The 27,228-nt window shown below is 40.3% G+C and overlaps 1 protein-coding gene across 3 annotated transcripts in view; it reads left to right on the plus strand.

Moving 5' to 3' along the window:
- Window positions 1-5,179, plus strand: part of FAM107B (family with sequence similarity 107 member B) — a gene marked incomplete at its 5' end in the record, with an annotated part of 213,903 nt that extends 208,724 nt beyond the window's left edge. For all 3 annotated transcript variants that reach the window (XM_079107445.1, XM_079107447.1, XM_079107446.1), the window contains 2 exons: window positions 1,814-1,964; window positions 2,510-5,179. In XM_079107445.1, the coding sequence (XP_078963571.1) occupies window positions 1,814-1,964; window positions 2,510-2,626 (268 nt within the window). In that variant the 3' untranslated portion in view covers window positions 2,627-5,179. The remainder of the gene's footprint in view (window positions 1-1,813; window positions 1,965-2,509) is intronic.
- Between the last annotated feature and the right edge of the window lie 22,049 nt (window positions 5,180-27,228).

The following is a 27,228-nucleotide window of genomic DNA, read 5'->3' on the forward strand; positions in this document are numbered from 1 at the left end:
CATTTTCTAGTGGCTAATGACTCTTCTAACTGAACAGCTAGAGTACTTATAAGCAACCTTTATTGTATGGCAATTAAAGATTTGATTTCCAGAATATTCTGTCTGTATTTTTGTACTTCTGTATAGTCTTCATAACTATGAGGCAAACTATAATTAAATCAAAAAAGTGACCTACCTCTTTGTTTCATTGGATATTTGACAGAATTTATTTTATAAATCCAAAGTTCTGCTAATATTTGAAATTTGAGAAAGTAGGACATATATATTATTTTGATTTGTGTCCTTATAATCAGAGACAGATTATACCAATCTTTACTCTGTAAACAACTACACTGAGAAATTTTATTGAGATTTTTAAAAAATCAAGGTAGAAAATATGCCAGAATTTTAAAAAATTCTAGATTACTGAGGAAGTATAAAACCATGTGATCTTGCGACCTTGAAAGGGGCTAAGAAAGGTATGCTCTTGACTTTCTTATAACTAGAGCACTCATTTTGGAAACTTTACTTGATTTAACTTTTGTTCAACTGACTCCTATGTAAGTTGACTGGAGTAGTTCAGAGAACAACTGTCTGGACTGATGTCCTGGCTCCAGATCAGCACTGAGCAGCAGGGTCAGGCAGTGGTGGGCAAGTGCAGCACCTCTGTGAGCCCAGGCTGAGTCTGCAGTCAGCCCAGCATGAGCCTCTCTTGAGTCAGGTATACACCTATGCAGCACAAGTGTGGCCATAAGCCATTACTGACCCTGTGCAGTCTGAAATCATCAGTGTGTTTCCTGTTCTGTGGTTTATTTGGTTTTTATTTAAATGCTCTTAATAAATTTTAACATCGAATTGAGCTGGTAGGTCTGGCCAAAGTAAAGAACTAGGGGAGACAAAAAGCTAGAGGTAGGTGGGCTTATCCAGCATCCTGGAAAGCCTGGCTGGAGAAATCAAGGAAATGGCAAAGGACATAGAGAAAAGGTGACTCTAAGCTGACATCAAATATAGACAGAAGTCCTACCTGAGGAAAAGCCCTTGTGTCTTTCCTTTGACCTATCTCAAACATTTCAGACAGAGGGTTGCTAGTGAATGGCCTGTTTTGGTTTTATTTCTCCCCATTTAAAGAAATGTCCACCTAATTTGTCTCTCAGAGAGTAGAGTTTCCTTGAAGCCCGACCTCCATGCATTATAAATAAACTACGTATCTGAGGTGGCATAGGTGGAAAGAACAGTGGACTGGCAGTTAGGAGATGATTGCTGTACTTTGCCAAAGGGCAAAATCCCATTGGATTGATGTAACTTTGGTCACAGAAACCATTTCTCTTTCAGATCTCAAAATGGAGGATGGGAATAGGTTTCCAGGGTGGAAAAAGGGTCTAAATTTCTGTGCCAACCAGTCCCTGGACTGCATTTGTGCATGAAATCAGAGGCTACATCTTGGGAATCCTATCCCAGTGCTCCAGCTGGAGCCTCCTTGAGTCCTGGGCATTTACCTCTCTGTGGTGGGTACATGTCATACCTGTTGCATGAGGGTGCTTCCCCACTAATCCCCATCTCCACAGCCCTGCTTTGCATAGCCTAGTATCTTGTACATAGTAAGCACTGAATTCATTTTTATTGAATAAGGATTTTACAAACTCTTTGGAAGATGTTCTTGCTCTTCTTCCTTAGTGGTGAGTTTCTGAGAACCCCCATTAACTGCTTAGCTTAGGAGTAAGTATCACAGGCATGCTAATTCTGCAGACCTCTTTTCTGTGACTGATACCTTCAATTACATTTTTATTCATAGTTAATATTTTTCATTTTTGTTAATGCTTTTTTTTTTTTGTAGGGGTCTTGCCCCTCAGAATAAACCAGAATTACAGAAGGTGATGGAAAAGAGAAAACGAGACCAGGTAATAAAGCAGAAGGAAGAAGAAGCACAAAAGAAGAAATCTGACCTGGAAATAGAACTTTTAAAACGGCAGCAGAAGTTGGAGCAGGTAAGAGTGACTGGGGGAAAGCATTCTTTCTCATTTCTGAGAAATAAGGGTGTTGGAGCAAGCAGAATCTCCCAGATGTAAGAGATATAAACATTTTTACCCTGAAAGAAAAGTAAGAAACAAAATGTCAGCATATGGTGTATATTAAGCTTGAGGCAGAGACGGGAGTTCTATTGAAGACCTAAAGGAAAGACTCGAGGCAAAGACAAATAAGAGAAATATCACTGAATTCACAGAGTGCTGGAGTAATTTAATTCAGTTCAGCCTCACTCTGGACTCTAGGGCAACTGTGTGTTCTTCTTGGGATTTTGTTTTCTTAGCTTTGACTTTTTTATTCTTGTCTTCTCTTGCTATCGTTGGTGGTAACAACCAATGGGGTGCTGTCACTGTGCAAAATCAGTTCTTCCTTCCTCCATCCCTCCCTTCCTTTCCTTCTTTCTTTCTTCTGAGGGACCAAGAGAGAATTCCTTCCATTGGAATGAGAGGAGTGCCTTGAAAAGCCTCTCAGTTTGTAAATAATTTTCCTGGTTTTGAATTTCATTTAGCTTGAACTTGAGAAGCAGAAATTGCAAGAAGAGCAAGAAAATGCCCCGGAGTTTGTGAAGGTGAAAGGCAATCTCAGGAGAACAGGCCAAGAGGTGGCCCAAGCCCAGGAGTCCTAGGCTGAGGCTGTCTGGAGACCTGGCGCATCCTGCCATCACCGCAAGAGTTGTCTAGGTGCCTCCTCTGCACTTGTCTCAGGGCCAAAGCCCCTGGAGAGAATTCCAGCCAGCCAAGAATCTTGACTATGACATGGATTTGGTTTGATTTTCCTACAGTCTGGGTGGATAAATTATCTATGACAGTCGTAGTTCCCATTCGCCAAATGAAGGACATTGAGCACGTAAGTTGGAATAGTGGACCTGTGTTCAGAGACTTAAAGCAAAAAGTAAGCAAGAAGAAAAAGGAAGAGGACACTGGAAAAAATTCTTGAGAGCTGCACTACTTGGTTTTTCTTCCAGTCCAAGTTTAGTGGGGCAGAGCTTATTTTCTTTGAAGCGCTAAAGAAAATGTGTTTATTTCTTCTTTTGGTTATCTATAAGATAATTTAGATTACATAGAAGTACATTTAATCTGTTACATTGAATATTTGTAAATTCTACTTTGAGAAATCAAAATTTTCTTGTTTAATTTATACTTTCACCCATGTTAGAATTAACAGTGGAGAATGTTAATGTTGAGCACAGCTATTACAGTTATTGGCACTGAAATTCAGAAATAGATTAAGAAGGTATAAAAGCATGTAAAGATCCATGTTGGTCTGTTTTAATTCCTTTCAGTTCTATATGTAACAGTATGCTTTGTGGTGGCATCCACTTCCCAGAAGGTATATCATGTAAATTCATTTATTGCTTTGATAACCAGTAGGTTTTCACTTCAGTTTTATTAAATTTCTTGCTGAGATAGTTCTTTTAGGAAAAAAATTTCCTCATTCCTTTGGAAAATGGAAGTAGTCTGTATAACCCAGCTTTAATGTCAAAAGTAGAGGGTACAAAAATCTGAATTTCACCTGAGCACAGTGTAGGGGAAGTATGCATCAGGAGCTGTATGGTGAGGTCTTCTTTAGGTATTTTAATGTGAAACAAGTATCGATTGGTCTCAAGGAAGCTTTTTGTTTGTACATTTTGAATATCAGAATCCAAGCTTTGAAAATTTTTTGGTTAATGATTGCGTATTTCTTTACTTTTTTTTTTTCTTATGAAGGAAATCTCACCACTCTCTTCAGCGTGATGTCATTGGTAAGGATGATGTTGATGACTACTGTATTGCGTCTCAGGAGAAGCTGAGGTGCAGGGAGAGGGAACTCAGTTTCCTCATGCTAACTAGCATGCTATTTAGTGACATCAAAGTTGCAAGTAATAGCAAATGCTCATGCAAAGTTGATTTTATACTGCTGACATGGAAGAATCCTTGTGGATTTAGTATGTTCTTCATAGAAATGATTCAGCCAATAATTTCTACATTGTGGGCTCTTTTTACACTTCCTTTATAACTCATAGAAAGCTGGATCCAGAGCTTTAGAATCCTTAACTAGCATAGTAGACATTAGCTTTCCATGGGGGATGCTTTAGTTTTATTAGTCAACAGGTCCACGTTCAATCCCAGTGTGAACAAAGTAAGATTAAATGGATGATACATAATGCTGCTAGTTGGAGAAATGTTAGTTGGTTACACCTGAAATGAATTATTTGTCTCATCAGCAAATATTATTAAAATAAATTATGACACGCTAAGGTTGCTCTAAAATTGTTTGCTGTTGAAGATTGGAATGGTGACTATTTTCTTATCATTCTTCCCTTATCATTCTACCACAAGAAAGTGTGGTAAGTGATCATCTTGAAAGAACATTCCTTACTGCATATTGATTAGAATTCTTCCTCTGTGTTTGTGGACTCATAATGTGATTTGTAAAGTGAAGATTCAGGACTGGCTCCTGTCCATATCTAACAGGATGTTTGATCTTGAGATCTGTTCCTTGAAGCAGTTTTACCCCTTGACAAAAATCTCAAGGGCTGGAACAGTTTCCTTTAAAAGGACCAATTCTGTTCCTAGAGCTTCCTTAGAATTCATTCAGTACTGGGGAAAAGTTAATTAAAAAATTATTTTCCTTCTATTTGCACTCAGATCTGCAGAATTGTTTGTAGCTATACTACAAGGTCTGGCCTAAAAAAGACTTGTAATTGGTGTGTAGAGTGGTAGATGCTGCTCAGTAGCACTGTGTGCAGGGAAGGGAAGCTTTGATTTGTCTGGTAAGCTGGACCTACAAGCCTGCATTTAAAAGGTGGTCAATCTCTCCTGTACCTAACACTATAAATTGAGGACTTGTGAACATCTGAGCAGTTCTGTGCTTGGAGCCACTTTTTGACAAAAATGGCTCCTTTTTTCCATTCCGTGGTTTTCTTAAAATAGTTCAGTGTTTTATAGTCTCTTAGTAGTAAGGTAGTGTTGCTTTCTAAGCTATAACAGCTGACTTTATTCTTCTACTCTGAAAAATCTTGCCTTGTTTAAGTGTATATAATATATATAAAGGGAGCCTTAATGAATTTGTTTTCATAATTTAATATTTTTTGTATTTGCTCTTGTATAATTGTTTTTAATGGAAAGTATTACAGAATTGAGAGTGGAATTCTTAGAACCAAAGTTATTCTTAATAAAAATCACGTGCTTGGACCATGCAGCCGTGTTTGTCTGATCTGTTTAAGGTGGGTGTTCAGAACCAGAGGGGGCTGTGTTCAATTCAGAGATCAGGTGGTGGTTCCAGGGTCTCCTTTGGTGACCATCCTCTTTGACATCCTTCCCTCCAAAAGTCCTATCATTTTGTGTTTATAGGGGCTAGTATTTTAAATATCAAACAAATTCATGCTAAGATGTTAATGGCTCTCTATATACCCTTTGCAGAGAATATATGGCACCAGAGCAGCAGATGTCACTCCTGCAGGGAAAAGAATTGAGCATTAAAGTTGATTGATAGGACCAATGGAGAAGCATTTTGGGAAGGGCCACTTTTTATTGCTTGTGAGTGATTGTTGTGAGTGATTCTGAAATATTTTTTCTTAAACAAATTAAAGTTTTCATCAGAGAAGTTAATTTGGAAAGCTGTTCCCATGATTGCATTATCCTCTTGGTTAAAATAGTTTGGAGGCTCAGGTCTCTGTTTGATAATTATGCTTTTATTTCTCAATCATAAATTAATTATTCAAGGGTTCCGTTACCTGACTTCTAGTGTCTTTGGACTCATTTTGTTTGTTTTTTCAAAGTCTACTCAGCAGAGTAGAGTTGCTATCTCTGAGGTTATATCATGAGCTCTAAAACCCATGCAGAAGATGAATTCCAGAAATGCTTTGAGCAGTAGCTGCAAGGTTTCCCAAGGTGATAATTTTGAAGCCCATAGGCCATTTTGCTGGATCACTGTATGTGTGTTTTACATCCATAATATATTTGAAAGAAGACAGGGCAATTAAAGTGTTCAGTAAGTTTTAACATTCTGTAGTATACCTAAAAGAAGAACTGAAACATTACAATGACTTACATTTATTTTAAGAAATGAACTTACTTTATTTCCAAGGTCTCGGAGTGAAGGAAACTTCATGGGCTAGGCTTCAAATCACAATTTCTGTTTTCTTTTTTTCCTCCTGAGCAAATGTAGTCTTATCAACTGGAGTTGTTTTGAGAATCTCCCTATTTGATCCTTGATTTTCTAGAAAGATCGTAATTCCCAGCTAAAGTAGCAAAAAGGACTCTTAGTGTTTTTATTGAAGGTATGTTCATTGCTACTGGGGTTTGTACCCAGACCCCCCAAGGCATATGTGTGTGTGCATAAGTGTAAGTGTGTATGCATTGATAGTTATTTTTTTATCTGCATTTATTGAACACCATGAGCAATACCCCCAATGCCTACCCAATTCTTCTCCCCATCCCTCTTTCCATAGTTGTAGCTCCTTTCTCTAGCAGTGAAAAGCTGGTTGCCAGCCTCCTCCCCATGCAAATTATTATTTTCTCAGTCCCCTTGTGTGTGACCTTCCTCAACCACCTTCCTTACTCTGGTCCTGTCTAATGGTTTTTCAACTGAATTAAGGAGGAAAAAAGGAAACAATAATTTTTCTTGAGCTTTTAAACATGTATTATAAACTTAATAAATGAGTTACCTTAAACAACCCCAACTACAACTACAGGTTTAGTACAGCTGATTGGAACCTTTCAAACTCCTTAAACAGTATATGACCCATGCTTGAATACAATCATCAGCACATTTAAAAAATAACTTATAAAAACCTGCTTCTAAAGCCAAGCCTTATGTCTGTTATTTTTGCATATAAAAAATTGACTTCAATACTAATATAGCCATATTTATTTTCATGCCTCCTAGGGCCACAGTTTAGCTCTACTTCCTGGGCTTGTAGAAATCTTATCAAGCCGAAAGGGAAAGGAATGCCTACTTAGACTATGTGAAGGAGCAAGATCTAGGTTGTTGACTGATTCTTGCTTAGACTTGGAGTCTGGCTGGACAGTCCAAGTTCATCGAACCATGAGTTAAAGCCTTGGACCATGTCCTTTTTTATAATTAGCTCTTATTTGCTTTGTCATGGGAATTTTACTACCTCATCATTTATTTTCTTCAAATTTTCAAAACTTGGTGTCCTTCCCAGAAATGGTTTGTGTTTTCACTTAACGGGACCAGTATTACTTACTCACTGTCAGCCTTTATGATACATTGATCTTGTCCATTACCATTATTGAAAACTGATTGTATGGCCTTATTGATGTTCCATATAATTAGTAGGATCACTTTGATATTTCATCTATAAGAGTTTGTGTGGCAAATTATTTTCTTTGGGATATTTGTTTATTAACTTGGGCATGCTGTTGGATTATCTTTGTCATCGTATGTGATCTACTGGATTCCTTTTCCACTTGGTTATTATGTGTCTCCACTGGTGGTGATCATTCTTCTTTCTTGTACTACATATTTCCAGTTCGTTTATCTTGACTGTTTTCTTTCCTGTCTACATAGCTAGAAACAAGCACATTCTTACACTCTAAAGAAAAGGTATTTTTTTCATAGAATGAACAAAATACTCTGAATGTTCTCTCAAACATATCCTTTAATCATGCTCGTTTTTTATTTCAACCTCATTTCCTCCTGTGAGTATCAGTACAAGTCTGTGACTCTTTGTAGGCTCAACTTCTTCCTATAAGTTCCCTCTCCTTTTTTAGATTTTCATAATATTTTAACTTGACCAGTAGAAGCCTTTCAAGCTTACTTTGCTTTTGTTTATTTACAAAATATTGCTTTTAATAGTTCTAGCAATATCCTTGCTTTGTTACTATAGGATGTTTTGGATCATCCTCATTTTTTTTTTTCCTCTGACTTGTGACATAAAACTTTGTGCCCATCAAGGAGTACTGGTTCCTTTTGAAGGAGAATAGAAGTAGCGATCAAAGTCTGTCATGAGAAGCACACAGGAGAATTACTAGTGGACAGGTGTCTCTGCAATTTTAGTAATGAAATTGTTTGACTTTTTCCATTTTAAACCCTTATATTTTCCTGTCCTATTTTTCTTAAGAGGTAGCATTCGACTAGAAGATTTTTCATTACATTTACAAAGATTAGCCAAAATGTTCTCTTTGAAAACAAGAGTTATGAAAGGGCCCTGCTTGCTCAGATATCCAAATGCACTTTCCAAGCAGTAGTGATTTAACTGGCCCTATACTGGCTCAGAAAGAAGTTGATTTACCCATTGAAATTACTATGATTGAGGTAGAATTTTATTTTAAATTAGTTAGGAAAGAATTAAAAAAATCAGTGAAAGATTTTAGGGCAATTGAAACCGTATATTCTTCTACCTAACACCATACTGAAGAATAATTCCCAAATTAACACTATAGACATATTAGAAGAAAATATAAGAGAATACTTTTATAATCTTGGAAGTGGGGGTGGGAGAAACTTACTAAGCAAGAGATCTAACCCAAAATTTATAATGAAGAAATCTATGAATTTAAATGTACAAAAATAGAAAAAAGGCTAGGCATGGTGGTGCACATCTGTGATTGATCCCAGCTACTCAGTAGGCTGAGGCAAGAGGATCTTAAATTCAAGGCCAGCCTCTGCAACTTAGGCCGTGCCTCAAAATACAAAAGGACTGGGGATGCAACTCAGTAGTAAAGCACTCCTGGGTTCAATCCCCAGTACCAGAAAAAAAAAGTGCATAACAGACTAAGATATATATATGGTAATAAATGAATAGAACCTGGATAATATACAGAATGTCTATTAATGTCAATTCAGTGAATGAACAGAATTTATGCACAGGAGTTTACAAATGAAATAAAATGGTCCACTGGCATATGAGAAAATGCTCAATGTCACCAGCATCAGGGAAATGCAAATTAAAATAACAGTGAGTAATTTTGCGCAATATTTACAAAACAAAAATAAACACAGTTGTGTGGGGTTTTTGTTTAGTGTGCTACTAAAGATTGAATGCAGGGGTGTTCTACCACTGAGCTACATTCCCAACTTTTTTATTTTTTATTTTTAAGACAGGATCTTACTAAGTTGCCCTGGCTAGCCTCAAACTTGTGACCCTCCTGCCTCAGCCTCCCAAGTAACTGGGATTATAGGCATGCACCACTGCTCCCAGCAATACATAGTTAATATGTATTGCTATTATATGTATATGTATTATGTTAATACATAATAATAGCTATTAGTAGTGATATGGAGGTATGGGTATTATTTATTCATATATCTAACTTCAGCAAGAGTACAAATTAGTAAAGCCAATTTGAAAGTACTCATATTCATACCCACTAAAATGGATATAATAAAAAAGTGACAAAAACAGGTATTGATGAGAATGTGAAGAAACTGAAGCCCTTTTGCTTTGCTGGTGACAATGTAAAATGGTGTAGCCACTCTGGAAAAGTTCAGCAATTTTTCAAAAAGTTAAACATGGATTTACTGTATGACCCAGCACTTCTAAGTATATACCCAAGAGAAATGAAAACATTCACACAAAGTCCTGCACACAAATGGTCATAACAGGAATATTCATAATGGAATGAGAGGTGGAAACAATCCAAATGTCCATCAATTAAGGAATGGATAAGTAAAAGTATTATGTCCATATAATGGAGTATTATTCACAAAAAAGAATGGAATGCTGATAGATTGTACAATATGGATAGATCTCCAAACCATCATGTAAAAGAAGACAAACAAAAGACTACATGATATATGGTTACATTTACATGTAATATCTGGAATAGATGACTATGTGGAAACACAGCAAATTAGTTGTTGTCTAGAGCTGGGTTTGGATGTAATGAGAATGTAGAGTGACTGCCAGTGGATTCAAGGTTTCCTTTTTGGGGTGATGGTTATAAAATTCTTTAAACATACAAATATTCTAGCTAGGGTGCGGTGGCACATACCTGTTATCCCAGTGGCTTGGGAGGCTGAGACAGGAGAATCACAAGTTCAATGGCTGCCTCAGTAACTTGGCAAGGTCCTAAGCAACTTAGCACGACCCTATCTCAAAAAAAAAAAAAAAAAAAAAAAAGTGCTGGGGATGTGGCTCAGTGGTTAAGTGACCCTGGTTTCAATCCCTGGTACAAAAACAAACATGAATAATCACTAACATTAAAGATATTAATATCAACTTAAGTGGGTAATTTTATTGTGAGTTATACCTCAGTAAAACATTTAAAACTTATGTATATTTTTGACACAATTACACGTCTAGCAATTTGTCCTTCAGAATGATTTGTTTATATAGATTGTTGTTCAAAGATATATTTGTAGCATCTCTCATAATTTGTTATGAGATAACCCCCATCTAGTAGCAGTTTATTAAATTAAGTCTAATACACCACTTATCCCCTTAACAAACTATAATGTGTGTCTTTATATATTATTTATATACAGAAATACAGACTTGAAGCTTTACTGTTATATAAAAAAAACTATAGAACAATACATATAGTATAATCCAATTTCCATGAAAAAAATCTGAAGGTATATTTAGTCATACATCTATTTATAATGCTTAGAAATAGGCCTGGAAGCTTACCTATCAAGTTAACAGTAACTTCTGGGGAGAGAAAGCTGTTTGGTCTCAGAAACACAAGGAGGCTTCCATGTTTATTTTTATATTTTATATTCCATGCTTATTTTTATATTTTAATGCTTTTGTGCAATAAGTATGAGCCACTAGTGTTCAAAAGGTCATAGACCCAAAGAAAAACCTGTTAAGTATACTTAATACAAAAATATCTCTTAAAATTTAAGTGCTATTCGTTTCATAACTGTTTGCATGTATGATGCATATATAAGTGCACTATGGAGGGAGATTACAATAGAATGCTTTCAGTGTTCAGAAACCACGGACACCTGTAACTGATGTAGTCAAAAGGAAAGGGGCCAGTGAAAGAATAGAGAGAAGCTTGGACTCCAGAATGGCAGTGAGGGAGGTTTTGATCTTTCATCACCCTCAGTGAGGTTAATCTTGATTGTCAACTTGACTGGATTGGGACACTTAGAAAGCTGGTAAAGCACACCTCTGGGTGCATCTGTGAGAGCATTTCCAGACATGATGGCATGTGCATCAGTGAACTGAGGGGAAAGCCTTGCTGAATGTGGGCTATTCAGCCCAATAGCCTGGGGGCTCAAAGGAACAAAAAGCAGAAGGAGGAAGCAGGCTCACCCAGGCACGCTTAGGTCTCCATTTCTTCACTGCAGCCACTGCCTGCAGATGTCAGACTCTGGATCCTTCAGCCTTTGAATGTGGACTCTTACCAGCGACTCTCCAGGGCTTCTAGGCCTAACCTTGGACTGGGGCGGCACCATTGGTCCTTCTTGTTCTGAGGCTCCAGCTTTTTGGACTGAGTAGCTACTGGTTTCCCGAGCTCTCCAGCTTGCAGACAGCCATTGTGGGACTCTGATCCATGAGCCAAACCAACAAATTCTTTTATAATTACATATACATGCTATTGGTTCTCTTCCTCAGGACCCTAAGAATCCCCTCAGAGTGGAGCAGAGAGAGAGAGCCAAGTTACTTGAGAAAGATCCAAGGGGTGTAGGTTCCACCATGAAGACAGCTTTGCCCTTGAAGTGTTTCCACTGCTTCTGGAATTTTAGGTAATGTGATTACAGTCCTCTGGATCTTCCTGCTGCTGTTTTTATTGGCTGGGGTCAAGGTGATTGGGAATGTGAGGAAACTGGTACTTGGTGTACAGGGCTTTGGGGGAGCTCCTGGTTGGCCAGTTGAGGTATTCCTGGAAGATGTGCTTTCAGGATGATGGTGAAATTTCTGTTTGTCTTCTCCCTTGATTCCAGGTGGAGCCTTCATTAGATTATTAAGTATATTTCTTCTACCCCATCTGGCTACACGCTTGAGACTTAAGCTTGGCAAAGGAGCTAGCCAAGAATTTGGAAACTGCTGACTCCTGGCCCTTTCCGAAGCTTAGAAGAAGCTATAACTGGGCATGACTTAGAATAGAATTAGCAGCAATGAATCTAAGTGGCCACCTCCCCTATTCTGACTCCAGTGTTTGAAGTCTGACATATAGTCACACTCATATTTCCTAGGTCAGTTGCTCATGGTTATTTCTTTGTTCAAGAGATTTTAGGGAGGAATTGCACCTGCACAGCTAGTGCCAACAAAGAGGGAAAGCAGCAGGATTAAAACCATCTACAGCCAGGTGCAGTGATGCATACCTTTAGTCCCAGTGGCTCAGGAGGCTGAGGCAGGAGGATCACAAGTTCAAAGCCAGCCTCAACAACTTAGTGATACCCTAAGCAACTCAGCAAGACCCTGTCTATGAATAAAATATGAAAAAGGACTGGGGATGTGGCTCAGTGGTTAAACACCCCTGGGTTCAATCCCCAGTATCCCCCCCTCAAAAAAAAAGAATCTACAATCATGCAGGAGGGCATTTCCTTACTCAGTGAACCAGAATCAGGTTTCAGAGGTAGCCCCTGGAGAGCTAACAACATCCTAGGATGTAAACAAGGAAAAAATTCACTATATGATCTCAAAGGAGCTAAGGGGATTCTCTGGCTATGGCAGGTTGCCTTGAATTTGCTCAGGTGGTTCTCTGCTATCTGGAAGGGGGCCTTAGTATATGCTTTCTTGATTTTAGTGTTTCTCAAAGATAAGCAACCCAGTCAATTAACTACAAGTACTTGCCACATATGTAACAAAATATCTTGTTAGGAGCTGGTTCCAGGCCTTGAGGTGTTCATAACCTTTTCAGAGATAAGACATGTCATAAGATGTAATAAATAATAGTAAGCATTAAATAAAATGCCACATGACACTTAGAAGATAGTAGCTATAGAAGCAAATTAAGAAAAAATGCACACCATAAATCAAATGGTTTTATTGCTGGATAGATGCTCTCATAAATGCTTTCTGAGAGAAGGATAGATATTAATGGTTCAAAAGTTTTAAATTAAATGTGAATTTTATTTCTCTTTGATCTCCCTCTCTGCTTTCCTGTTTTGCAAAAATGAAGACTGGATGATTTGAAAACCCAGGTTCTTATGAGTAGCAGGAAGAGGAGACTGGTAGTGGAGAGAAGGGGAGATGGCAGATAAGCTTAGAGTCTACCCTACGCAAGACAGCCTAAGGTGTTGCTAGGTAATATCTGTTGTTTATTCCCAAAGAATTTCCTGAGATGCTTAAGGTTAGGCTTTGGGCGAGTTTTGCTTTGCTTCCTAGCAGTGAAATATGAAAAACTGTGTGGTTTACTGTGGCATAGTCAATAACTACCAAACAGCAGGCTGTCTTTGGGCACTGAAGGTGCATGTCACAGGAAAGAATGAGGCTCTGGGGAAGCATGCATCTCATGCCCAAGCTGTTTGTCCATTATTATCACAATGCTTTGTGTTGGGACTACAATACTGAGCAAAATCATATGTAGTTCCTGCCTCTTTGGAGCTTCAAGTCAAGAAAGGAGACAAACATCTTTCAAAGAATCACACGAATGGCCAGGCGCAGTTGTGCATGCCTATAATCCCAGCAGTTCAGGAGGCTGAGGCAGGAGAATACCAAGTTCAAAGCCAGCATCAGCAACTTAGCAAGACCCTCTCTCAAAATAAAAAGGGCTGGGGATCTGGCTCAGTGGTTGAACAATTCTGGGTTCAATCTCCAGTACCAAAAGAAACAAAGAATTATGTGAATGTATGTAAAATGAGAAAATGAGGGTGGTATAAAACATGAAGGGCAGGGTGCTATGAGAACAGGTGCCTCTGTCCCCATCTCTTCATGTGGCTGATGATGATGATCACAGAAACAATCACTGTCCTTGCACAAGCTACATTTGCCAGACCCTGGGCTGTGTTCACTCAGGATCTAATGCAACTCTCGCCACCTTCCCAAGGTGCTACTGACATCTCTCCTGTAGAGAAGAGGGAACTGCAGCTCCCCAACATTAAATGACTGAACCCAAGATCTTCTCCCCCAGAATCACGCTCTTGTCCACCATCCAGTCTTCACAGATGGTGTCACCCTCCAGCAGTCTACACATGGAAAGCTGGGAGTCAACCATTGACCTAGTCTTCCCCATGTCAGCCAATCACCCTGCTCTGTGCACTTAACCTTAAAATATCTACCGAATTTCTGTGCCTCCTCCCCAATCCCACTACCACCTTAGAAGAAACCTTCCCATGACCTCCTGCTCACTTTTGCCTTCATCAGATCTGTGCTCTACAAAGAAGCCAAAGTGATCTTTGGCAAGGGATCTGATTAGGTCTCTTCCTTGTTTGAAGACTTTCATTGATTTGAGGGTGAAACGCAAAATCCCAGACCCTGCACTCTTGGGCCCCTCCTTCCATCTCCCAAATCCCTTCATACCTCTGCCCCTTGCTCTCCGTGTTCCACACCCACTGGCTTCCTTTGTGCCCCAGGGGCTTTGCACCAAACAACTGCCTTTCTGAAAAGCTCCTGTTTTTCCTTCCATGCTTAGTTAACTCAGATTGGGCCCTTAGGTTCTAACTTCTTTTAGGGAACCTTTCTTAACCGTGAAAACAGGTCAAATTGCTCTCATAACAGTTTCATTTCTTTTTTCCAACATTAGGTAAATCGGTCTTTTCATAATTAATGTGTCATATATATGTATGCTGTAAAGTTGAGCCTAATGTCTACTTGTTTGTTGCATGACTCTCAAATCAGGGTTTGGCACATAGTGGGCACTTAACAAGTATTCATTAAATTACTAAGTGAACTTTTCAGAGTTCACATAGTGAACATCTGGCAGAAGTAGGACATGAACCCATTTTGACTATTATCAAAGCTCTTGTGCTTAATCTCTGCATTCTATTGTCATCCATGCCACCACCATGATAATGTCTAAGACATCAGAGCTGAAGCATGCTTCAGAGTGAATGTGCACAGATGGATCCTCCTCCTTCCTTGTCACAGGACATTGTTCAGCAGCTGCGTCTCCATGTAACTGAGCCTCTCTCCACCTGTCCTCATGTGTGCTTCTTCTGCACTGAGTTAGAAAAAGCACTAGTGATAAAAATCAAGAGGTTCAAGAAAATTATTTTAGCAAAAAAAAAAAAAATTAAAAGAATATAATATAGAGGCTGGCTGAGTTTTCATTTATTTGACATGGAAAGAACAGAAAGCAATTTGTGAAACTGTTTCAGCAAGTCATTCAGCCAGAACACGACATCCATCATCAAGTATGAGATAGGACTGGAAGGAAAATACAAAAGATGATTTACTTGTGGTGTCAAGTTAGCTGAAGAAAGTATGCAATGCCAGTTCCACAAGGTTGGGGAGGTTTGTCTTTGCTCACAGTCATGTCCCTAGTCCTGGAACATTGCTAGTCATTCAGTAGAAAGTCAGAAAAGACACCATGAATAATGCAAATGCGATTTCAAAAGTCTATATACCAGTGAGGATGTGCTAGGTTGTTCTACAGTAACAAACAAGTCCAAAGTCAAAGTGGGTTAACAGAACAAATGTTTATGTCCTGCTCTGTTAAGTCCATGAAGCACCCAGGAGATTTCCTGGACAGCTGCCTTCTGCATGCATGCAGGGCTCCAGGCTGCAGCACATCACTCTGACATCACCATGATGCAACAGGTGTAGAGAGGAATAGGGAGTCAAGCACTGGAATTGGTGCACATCACTGGGTAAAGTAAACATAGGACCATGCCTACTTCCTAGGAGCAGAGAAGTAAAATACTCTCAATCTCTCAGCGAGGGATAAACCTGACATTAATGAACACAGTAATACCAACCACAATGAAAGTACAGATATTGGACTGTATGGTGATGTACGGGTCTCAAAAACCTCATCTTTCTCCAACATTTTAATGACCTCATTTTGACTTTGAGATTTTTCTTAAACGTGGATTTCTACACGTTTCTGTGCAAGAGATTGTTTTTAAGTCAAAGTTCAGCAATTCCTGGCTTGCATATCAAAATTTTTCTGTAAGACAATTTTCATGATATAAATTTTAGAATGATATTTGTAGAGATTTCTATAAGTGAGCATCCACTGTACATCTGTCTCTCCATATCTGCAGTTCTGTGTCCTTGGACTCAGCCCACCATAGATTGAAAATATTTGAGGAAAAATATTGCATCTGTACCGAACATGTACAGACTTTTTCTTTATTTCCTAAATAATACAGCAGAACAGCTCAGCATTTGCATTTTATTAGATATTATGGGTAATCCCTTAAAAGTCAAACGTGTAGACCTGGCAGTACACATTTTGCACTGTGAAATGACTCCAAAGCTTGCCACCTACTTTGTGCTGGGAGACAGCAACCTGAGACCTCAGAACTCTGTCCGAGTTCTCTCTGTAGATGCCATGTGCTGGACTGTGTGCAGAGCACCTCATTTTGCCTCGGGGCCCACGAGACCCCTGAGAACCCCAAGAAGCCAGAGCCCAGGCAGTGAGGGTGGACCCAAAAGGCAAGTCCGGCCAACAAACCCAGCCAACCTGATGCGCCTGGACAGAAAGATCATGGGCAGGTCTGAATAGCACAAAACCAAGTGCACAAAACCAAGGTTGCCCTTTCTGGTCCACAATTTGCTTCTTAAGGAACAGAGTTTAACTCCTAGTAAAGACGAGGAGTCTCTCAAATGCAGGCTCCTTATTTCCTCTCAACTATCAGTCATTGGTCCTAGGATAAGACCCTCTCCCTTCCTTCTCAACATTAATTAATTAATTAATTAATTTCCCTCCCTCTCTTCCTTACTCTTCCTGTCTCCCCTCCCTACACAGTGGAAGGAAACGTGTGTCATAAGGGCTGAGCAGACCTTGGTGCTCACCAGGCGAGCTGTTTTCCTCCACAGCAGCCTGTGTTTCTCACAGGCTGCGCTGGCCCTTCTGCCTTGCCGTGTGTCATTTCCCTCCTGTCTCACTTGCCACATGACAGCTGTGGCTTTGGATGTGTCTTGTCACGTTTCCTGGCACACAGCAGAGAGAAAGGGCAGACACAGAGACCCTGGTGAAGCCCAGCAAGGGACAGTGAGGTGGAAGAGCAGGCAGGAAGAGCAGGCAGCCCAGGGATCAAGAGGTGACCCACCCCTTCCTCTCCCTAGTGTGGGCTCACACTTTTGTGTGTGAACCAACATTTACTGAGCACCCACTGTATGCTGGTCAGTATGGGGATGAAAACTGTATAAGCAGAACTTCATCCTTGGGAGGCCCGAAGGTGAACAAGCGTCCTAGGCAGGCTAAGGGCTTTCTTGTATGTTGACCTTGATAAAAATGGGTATGAAAAAGCATTGTGGGGTCCAGGCAAGGGAGATTTATATTTTTCTAAGAGAGTATGAGGGAAGTTCAAGTCCAGCTGTCACAAGAAAGTACCGTAATCCTGTCTGTGTCACAGCTCCATATGGACAAATATGGACACTGCTCTTGGCACTTGCGTGCACACACACATACTCACACACACACACACACACACACACACACACACACACACACTGCATTATTTTTCTCAAAAGCAAAACACAGTAAGGCAAAGGCAACAGTTTACTCCAGGTTGTCTGTTCCTTTCTCCAGTCACTGCCTCAGGAGGTATTTGGGGCTACTCTCCTTCAGTAAAGATTGTGTGTGTGTGTGTGTGTGTGTGTGTGAGAGAGAGAGAGTGTCAGGGAAGGGGCTGCTTTCTATAACCAAGGTCAAGCACAATTCATATTTAATTTGAGGGGGAAATTGAATGGACTGTGGAGTAAGTTTAGGCGCTCAGACTCTAGAATCAGAGAATTTGGATTTCAATCTTAGTGCCACCAGTGTCTGCCTTTGTGATCAGGGAAAAGTAAATTCTCTGACCTCGGTTTCTTTGTCTTAAAAATGTGCATAATGATTATATCTGCCCCACTGTGTTGTAAGAGTTAAAGGAATTAATCCACATAAACACTTAAAAACTAGTGGTTATTGTTATTTTTTAATACTCTTCTGTATGTTGTTTTTATGATGCTCAAGCCAGTCAAAGGTCCAGTCACTGGAACCCTGTGTGGACAGAACAGCCCCAGAGCTATGCTGTTCATGTGAGCAACACACAGAGTAAGGGACATGCTAGGCACAGACACTGCCACTTGGTGTGACTTGAAGCTGTAACATCTTTCTGTCCCCAAGTTCCTCATCTAAAAGCCTCCAACATTGATTTTTAAAATCTCAACTACCATTTTGCTATGTTAAAGTTCCATCATACCATTGCTTGGGGAGAGAAAACACACGTCCCTCTTACAACGTGACAGGGATACATTGGTGCATTCCTGAGCAATGGGTACAGCCAAAACAAGCCCTTTCTGTGTGAGAAGGGAGGAGACCAGGCTTGGGGCAGTCAGTTGGGAGCCCCAAGGAACCTGGAACAGGATGGGTTGTTTGGAATGAAGCACGTGGGACTGGAGGTTAGTGTTTGGGGCATAATACCTGTCACATAGTAGGTCCTCTTTAAACTAGACTTCATCAGAGGTCCTGGAAAGAGCCTGGGCACTAGCACGTGTGGCCAGTCACCAGTGTGCCTAGGATAGGGAGTCAGAGGGCCAGGAAGGAGGGCCTGGTAGAGGTGCTTGTAGATGTACTCAGCCCATTCAAATGCCCAGAGGAAGCCAGAGCCTCTGCCACACCTTCCTAACTAGGGAAGAACCCCCAGCTCAGAGGCTTCTAGAAATCAAGGCTTCCCCAGAGGGACTTCTTCAGTGACACAGAGAGGCTGCCAAAGCCAGCCTCTGGAGAAGACAAGGGAGCACATTTCCCTTCCCTCTTTTCCTGCCTGCTCTCATAGGAGGAAGGTTGGTGACACAAGGATCCTGCCACTTGGGATTTGATCCTTCCACTAGGATGTTTAAGTCCTAAATGATTTAGTATTAAATGATTTTGATGCTTAAATAGTGGAATCCAGCGCTCGCCCAGGGCTTGACCTAGACAGAACCTCAGGGAGGGGATGTGACAGTTGCTTCTCGCAGTCCTTAAAGTGATGCCTGATGCTGCCATCTAGTGTGCATGATGGAACTTTCTAACTTTTTAAATAGAATTGAATACATTTATTAATTTATTGTTGTTTATGCTGTTATTATTATTTGCTCCATTGGTCTTAGGCTCCCCCCCCCATGACCCTAGTCTTCTGTTCTTGTGAATTTAAGTCATCAGTAGTAATATTATGTTTGAACCTGTCCATTTGGCATGGTAGGTTCCTGCACCCAGAGTAGAAAGCCCCCTTTTCCAGTCCCAGTGCTGCTTCTCACTGTGGGGCAGTGAGGAAGTCAGAGTCTCCTGATGTTCAGCTCCCCTCATCTGTGAAATGCACTGCCATCTTCTTCTTGTTCATAGCTGTGTTTTGTTGTGAGAATCACAGCGCCACCATTCATTCATTCATCCATTCATTCATTCATTCATTCAGCAAAGAGTAGCAGGCCCTGAGTTCCAGCTTCCAGCAAGTAAGGAAGTCAAGGCTCCTGGAATCAGGGGCAATCTCTCTCTCTCTCTGTCTCTCTCTCTCTCTCTCTCTCTCTATCTCTCTCTCTCTCTCTCTCTCTCTCTCTCTCTCTCATACACACACACAAACACGCACTCACACTGAGAGCAAAGCATTGACTAATGGAAGACTCACTGACTCACTTCCTCTCTTCCCTTTCTCCTTTCATCAAATGACAGTTCTTTTCTGAATCACAGATCTGAGCATATCACCACCTTGCTCAGAAACCTCCCTTGTCCCTATAATAAGGTTGGACTTATCTGTCATGGAAGCTGTGGACCCAAACTAGCCAACCTCCTCCAGCTGCTCAGGGTCTTCTGCAGAAGGAGCTGGTGAGCTTTGCCACACACTCAATATTCTGCTGAGTGCCGTATCTGTTGAGTCTCACAACCTCCTAATGAGCTATGTCCTGTTCTTTCTTTCTGGGGAAACCAAGGCAGAGGGAAGTAAAAGAACACAACACTAAAGGTCACACGGCTCATAAATGGCAGCCTTGGAACTCAGACTGAGGGCCACCATCTATGGCGCCCATCCCTCACCCATGGTGCACCCGCCATGCTGCTCCCCATGGGGCTCCACTGCTTTCCTCCTGAGGGGATCTCACAGTTGCCCATGGCCAGCACCAGCATCTTCACACTGCTGCTCCAGTGTGTGTGCACATGGTGCCGCTGCTTTCCTGCTCCCCACCCCAGAAGACTCCCTCATGTGTGCCATCCCTGTCATGCACCACAGAAGTTTCATATGTACGTGTCCCTTGACACACAGCGGGGGTCTTGTATGCATTTACAGCAGCCAGAGCTCAGTAAAGGTTTGCTGAACGGGAGTAAATCAACAGCATGGAGAAAACGCTCTGAAACTGCAAAGCATCAGAGAATCAGAAGCCAGCCGATGCTTTAAAAAGTTCGTTTTCAATGCAGATAGATTTAGAACATGAAGTACTCATTTGTGACCAAGGAATTTCTTCATGTTGATTTGAGGCCACTTTCCACAAGAACTCACTACATGATGAAATGTACATTTCTGCCTTTTCACTAGGGGTCATTACATGGGGAAGTGTTCCCATTACTTACTGGGAGAGAACTAAAACTGTCTCCTTATAGTCTTTGCACAAAGGCAAGTTTGAAAAGCATCAATCAAGTGACTTTAGCTGGAGACAATCCTTTCATGGAACCTGACCCTGGAGTCAGGTCCTTTGCTTGAGTCAGAACTCTGGCCCTTGCCAGCTGTGCGTCTTTGACCTTCCCAGCAGAACACAGAGGTCACAAAATGATTTCTGAAGTCCCTTCCAATCCCAGGGTCCATAGATTTGGATCTTGGCTCTAGTGCCTCATTATTTGGAGGTGTTTAATTGATTTTTGAAATCAACATTCATGCCTGTAAGTTGGAACTGGTCTGAATTATCAGAAAATTATGGTTATCACAGAGAAATATTAATGTTAATTGTTTAGGCAATTTAAAATCTAATAAATGTGGAGAAGAACAAAGGAGGCTAGTGTTACCCAGTTAAACAGGATGGCTCCCTAGCCTAGTGGAGGCCAGTGCTCTTTTTGAAAGATGACTTAGGTGAGGCCTGAAACCTTCTTCTTGGGGTGGTATACCGAGATTTATGCAGTCTACAACCTTAGAAACTGAATTTCTTGTTCTCTAAGGAAGGCTGCCTCCATCTCTCTGGTGCTTGCCTGCTCTTATTTCTGGGTGGATCTATCTCATCACCCTTGTAACCTTCCAGAACAAGAGCTCCAGACTCCAAAGTTTAAACCCTTCCTGTGGCTGCTGTTTTGGTTACTAATAAAAAATTGCTTTATATGAAATCATTTGTAGTCTGGGAAGAAGCATAATATATACATTTTTAATTTTTATTTTTACAGACTGCATTTTGATTCATTGTACACAAATGGGGTACAACTTTTCATTTCTATAGTGAAGCATAATATTTTTAAAAAATGGAAATTATATTAAATAATGTTACACACTTCAAATGAATGGAACAGTGGTCAAAAAAACTTAAATGTCCAGAAATAGTTTCAATGGCAAGTTCTACCAGATGGTCAAGAGAAAACAATTCCAATTTCACACAAATGATTCCTGAGAATAGCAAGAAAGGGAATGTTCTCCAAAATCAAGTTATGAGGCTTTCAACATTCTAGAACCTACCAAAGACAATAGGAGACAGGAAACAATTTGACCAATAATTCCATACAATATATAGGCAGGCCAAATCCAGCAACATAGCCAAGGAATGGTACATCAGAACCAAGTTTGTTTTTTCCAGGAATGCAAAACTGTCTTGAGCATTAATTACTGTAAGATTTAAACATTAACTATTGTAATTTTCTAAATTATCAGATTAAGGGGAAATGTGTGATTATTTTAATAAATATAGAAAAATATTAGTGAAATTTAATATCATTTATGATCTTAAAAATTCTTCTAAAGCTAGAATTCCTTAACATGATAAAGTAAACCAAACAAAAATCCTGCCACAGATATTCTTAATGGTGAAAAAGTAAAAACGTTTCTTTTGCAATGATTAACAATGTAAGGGCTATCACAATTTTTATTCATTATTGAACTAAAGATCTTAGTACAGTAAGGCAAGAAAAATGCATAAAAATATAAGAATTTTAAAATTATATATAGATATTGGTTAAATAATTTACTTTTTTTATTGTGATATAGTATTTGTGCATCATATGGGGCACATTATGATAATTTGATACATGTACATAATGTGGGGTAAACAAATTGGGGTAATAAGCACTTTCATTTCTTCAAACATTATCATATTTACATGTTGGGAATTTTAAAGGGAGAAACAAGATTGCTATTCTTTTCAGATGCCATGATTGTTTATATGAGAAATCCAAAAGATTCTATAGAAAACTTACTTGATTGAATAAAAAGTTTATCAAGATTATATATGTAATATCAGCATATAAAATCTTTTTGTCTTTTTATGTACTGTTATGAAAATTTAGGAAATGAAAAAGAGATGCTTTTCTTTTTGTTGTGAACCTAAAACTTCTGTAAAAATAATTCATAATTTGGGGGTTTCAAGATGGCGGCCTAGAGGGTGGCTGCATTTCATGTTGCTCCAGGACTCAGGAGTCAAAAGAGGAGATATTGAGAGACTTGGGACCAACTCAAAGCAGCCAGGTGAGTCTCTCCCATTGGGGAGGCGTCCTGAAACGCAGGGAACTTTGTGAAGTAGAGCTGCCGGCAAGACGCCCCTCCCCCCGCTGGAGCAGTGAACTCGGACAACGGGGAGCATCAGAGAGGAGGCCACTCAGCACAGTGCTGGGACTCGGAGCCACCACTGGGGCTACGGCGGCTGCCCAGGGGAGGAGCGGCGAGGAGAGCTGTTTGGACTCAGAGCGACCACTTCTGAACACTCCTGCCCTGAGGAGGAGGAGGAGGAGTGTGGCCGCTTGGATTCGGAGTGACTGCACCAGAGCTACAGGCGGTTGCCAGAGAAGCGGCGTGGTGAGCTGTTTGGACTCAGACCACTTCTGAACACCGGGGCCTGCCCAGAGGAGTAGGAGGAGGAGGAGGAGGAGCGCGGCGGGTCGTTTGGACTCGCAGTGACTGCATTAGAGCTCCAGGCAGCTGCTCAGAGGAGGAGGCGATTGATGAGTTGTTTGGACTTAAAGCGACCGCTCCTGAACACAGGGGGGCTGCCTGGAGGAGGAGTGAGGTGGGTCGCTTGGTCTCGAGTGGCCACACCAGAGGTCCAGGCGGTTGCCCAGAGGAGGCGTGCAGAGGGTCACGTGGATTCAGAGCCACTCAGAGTGACCGCTCCTGAACACCCGGGGGGTTACCTGGAGGAGGAGGAGGAATGGGGAGGGTCACTTCAACTCGGAGTGATTGCCCAGGGCTACGGGCGGTTGCTGGGAGGAGGAGGCACACATTGAGTTGCTCGGACTCCTAGTGACCGCACCGGACTACTGGGCGGCTGTCTGGAGGAAGAGGCGTGCGGCGGGTCTCTGGGACGCAGAGCGATTGTACGGGGCCCCAGGTGGCTGCTCAGAGGAGGGGCCGCATAGCCAGGCGATTAGGTGCAGAACAGGGTCCCAGGATCTAGGAGGCTTCTGGGTGGAAGAGCCGCACAGAGACACGCTTAGGGTGGAGTGAAGGTTCCAGGCCTGCGGGCAGATTCTCTGAGGAGGGGCAGCCTAAGGAGATTCATCTGTGAAGGGTGAGGCTCCCAGGCCCAGGAGGTAGGGCCGGGCCCCTGGGAACTTTACAGAGGAAGGCAGCCCAGCCCAGGTGGTAGCTGTAAATTAAGGGGAACCTCTAGGAGGGGAACTGACCAGCGAGACCTCTCCACCAGGTGAGTCTTCCCTGCCGGGTGAGGTTTCCCCACAAGGACGGTAAAACCAGAGACACAGGCCCAAACAGGCCTTGCCTCAGCCCGCAGCCTAGTTCCCCTTTAGACGACCATTGGTCAACAAGTGGAGGCACCTCTGCCCACTAGCAGGGATTATATCCCACCTGAAGTCCACCACTCCTAGAGAGGCAGCTTCTTTATGGTGCACCACATTATCAACTTCCTCCAAGACTTCAGCCTACTGAAAGCTAAGAGGGGATATATATAGAAATCTTCAGGGACATTGTAAGTCAATAGAGGAAATCTGCAATATCTCAGTGGTCCACTGATACCTGAATAATATGAGAAAACAAGGAAAGAAAATGCCGCAAACAAATCTAGATGTTACATCAATAAAGCCCAATGACAGTATGGCAGAAGAAATGACAGAAAAGGAGTTCAGAATGTACATAATTAAAATGATCAGGGAAGCAAACGATGAGATGAAAGAGCAAATGCACGCACTGAATGATGAGATGAAAGAGCAAATGCAGGCATTGAATGATTGCACCAATTGACAGTTAAAAGAGCAAATACAGGAAGCAAAAGATCATTTCAATAAAGAGTTAGAGATATTGAAAAAAAACCAAACATGAATCCTTGAAATGAAGGAAACAATAAACCAAATTAAGAACTCCATAGAAAGCATATCCAGTAGGATAGAACACATGGAAGACAGAACCTCAGACATTGAAGACAAAATATTTAACCTTGAAAACAAAGTTGAACAAACAGAGAAGATGGTAAGAAATCATGAACAGAATCTACAAGAACTATGGGATATCATGAAAAGGCCAAATTTAAGAATTATTGGGATTGAGGATGGTCTAGAGAAACAAGCCAAAGGAATGAACAACCTATTCAATGAAATAATATCAGAAAATTTCCCAAATCTGAAGAATGAAATGGAAAATCAAGTTCAAGAGGCTTATAGGACTCCAAATACACAAAATTACAACAGACCCACACCAAGGCACATTATAATGAAAATACCTAACATACAAAATAAAGACAGAATTTTAAAGGCTGTGAGAGAAAAGAACCAAATTACATTCAGGGGGAAACCAATACGGATATCAGCAGATTTTTCAAACCAGACCCTAAAAGCTAGAAGGGCCTGGAACAACATTTTTCAAGCCCTGAAAGGAAATGGATGCCAACCAAGAATCTTATACCCAGCAAAACTTACCTTCAAATTTGACGATGAAATAAAATCCTTCCAAGATAAACAAAAGCTAAAAGAATTTACAAAAAGAAAGCCAGCTTTACAGAACATTCTCAGCAAAATATTCCATGAGGAAGACATGAAAAACAAAGAAGCAAATCAGCAAAGGGAGGAATTATCCTAAAGGAATTGTCAAATAAAGGAGGAACCAAGTTGTGTCAAATAAATAAATAAATAAAATTTAAAAATGAACCATATGACCGGGAAACCAAATCATATCTCAATAATAACCCTGAATGTTAATGGCCTGAATACATCAATCAAAAGACATAGACTGGCAGATTGGATTAAAAAGAAAGATCCAACAATATGTTGCCTGCAAGAGACTCACCTCATAGAAAAAGATACCCATAGACTAAAGGTGAAAGGATGGGGAAAAACATACCATGCACATGGACTCAGCAAAAAAGCTGGAGTATCCATCCTCATTTCAATGTAGACTTCAAGCCAAAGTTAGTCAGAAGGGATAAAGAAGGTAATTTCATACTGCTTAAGGGAAGCATAAATCAGCAAGATATAACAATCATAAACATCTATGCCCCAAACAGTGGCTCATCCACGTATGTCAAACAAATCCTTCTCAATTTCAGAAACCAAATAGACCATAACACAATAATACTAGGTGATTTTAACATGCCTCTCTCACCACTGGACAGATCTTCCAGACAAATATTGAACAAAGAAACCATAAATCTCAATAACACAATCAATAATTTAGACTTAACGGACATTTATAGAATATACCATCCAACCAAGAGCGAATACACTTTCTTCTCAGCAGCACATGGATCCTTCTCTAAAATAGACCATATATTATGCCACAAAGCTAATGTTAGCAAATACAAGAAGATAGAGACACTGCCTTGTATTCTATCAGATCATAATGGATTGAAGTTAGAAATAAATGAAAGAGTAAAACACAGAAACTATCCCAACATCTGGAGATTAAACAATATGCTATTATATGATGAATGGATAACAGAAGATATTAGGAAGGAAATTAAAAAATTCTTAGAGGTAAATGAGAACAAGGAAAAATCATATCAAAATCTCTGGGACACTATGAAAGCAGTACTTAGAGGGAAATTTATTTCATGGAGTGCATTTAATAAAAGAAGTAAAACTCAACAAATGAATGACCTAACACTGCAGCTCAAAGCCCTAGAAAAAGAAGAACAGACCAGTACCAAAAGTAGTAGAAGACAGGAAATAGTGAAACTCAGAGCTGAAATCAATGAAATTGAAACAAAAGAAACAATACAAAAAATTGACAAAATAAATAGTTGGTTCTTTGAAAAAATAAACAAAATTGATAAACCTTTAGCCACACCAACAAAGAGAAGACAAGAGAAAACCCAAATCACTAAAATTCGGAATGAACAAGGAAATATCACAACAGACATGATTGAAATACAAAACATAATTAGAAGTATTTTGAAAATCTATACTCCAACAAAATAGAAAATTTTGAAGACATCAACAGGTTTCTAGAGACATACGAATTGCCTAAACTGAATGAGGAGGACATACACAATTTAAATAGACCAATTTCAAGTACTCAAATAGAAGAAGTCATCAAAAGCCTACCAACAAAGAAAAGTCCAGGACCAGATGGGTTCTCAGCCAAGTTCTACAAAACCTTTAAAGAAGAGCTCATTCCAATACTTCTTAAAGTATTCCATAAAATAGAAGAGGAGGGAACCTTCCCAAACTCATTCTATGAAGCCAATATTACACTGATACCTAAACCAAACAGAGACTCATCAAGGAAAGAAAATTTCAGACCAATATCCTTAATGAACATCGACGCAAAAATTCTCAACAAAATTTTAGCAAATCGCATACAAAAACATATTAAAAAGATAGTGCACCATGATCAAGTGGGTTTCATCCCAGGGATGCAAGGTTGGTTCAACATCCGGAAATCAATAAATGTCACTCACCATATCAATAGACTTAAAGTCAAGAATCACATGATTATTTCAATAGATGCAGAAAAAGCATTTGATAAAATACAGCACCCCTTTATGCTCAAAACACTAGAAAAAATAGGGAGAGTGGGAACATTCCTTAACATTGTAAAGGCCATTTATGCTAAGCCCATGGCTAATATCATTCTAAATGGTGAAAAACTGAAAGCATTCTCCCTAAAAAGTGGACCAAGGCAGGGATGCCC

This window comes from Sciurus vulgaris, assembly GCF_902686455.1.
Source record: "Sciurus vulgaris genome assembly, chromosome: 12".
Lineage (NCBI taxonomy): Eukaryota > Metazoa > Chordata > Mammalia > Rodentia > Sciuridae > Sciurus > Sciurus vulgaris.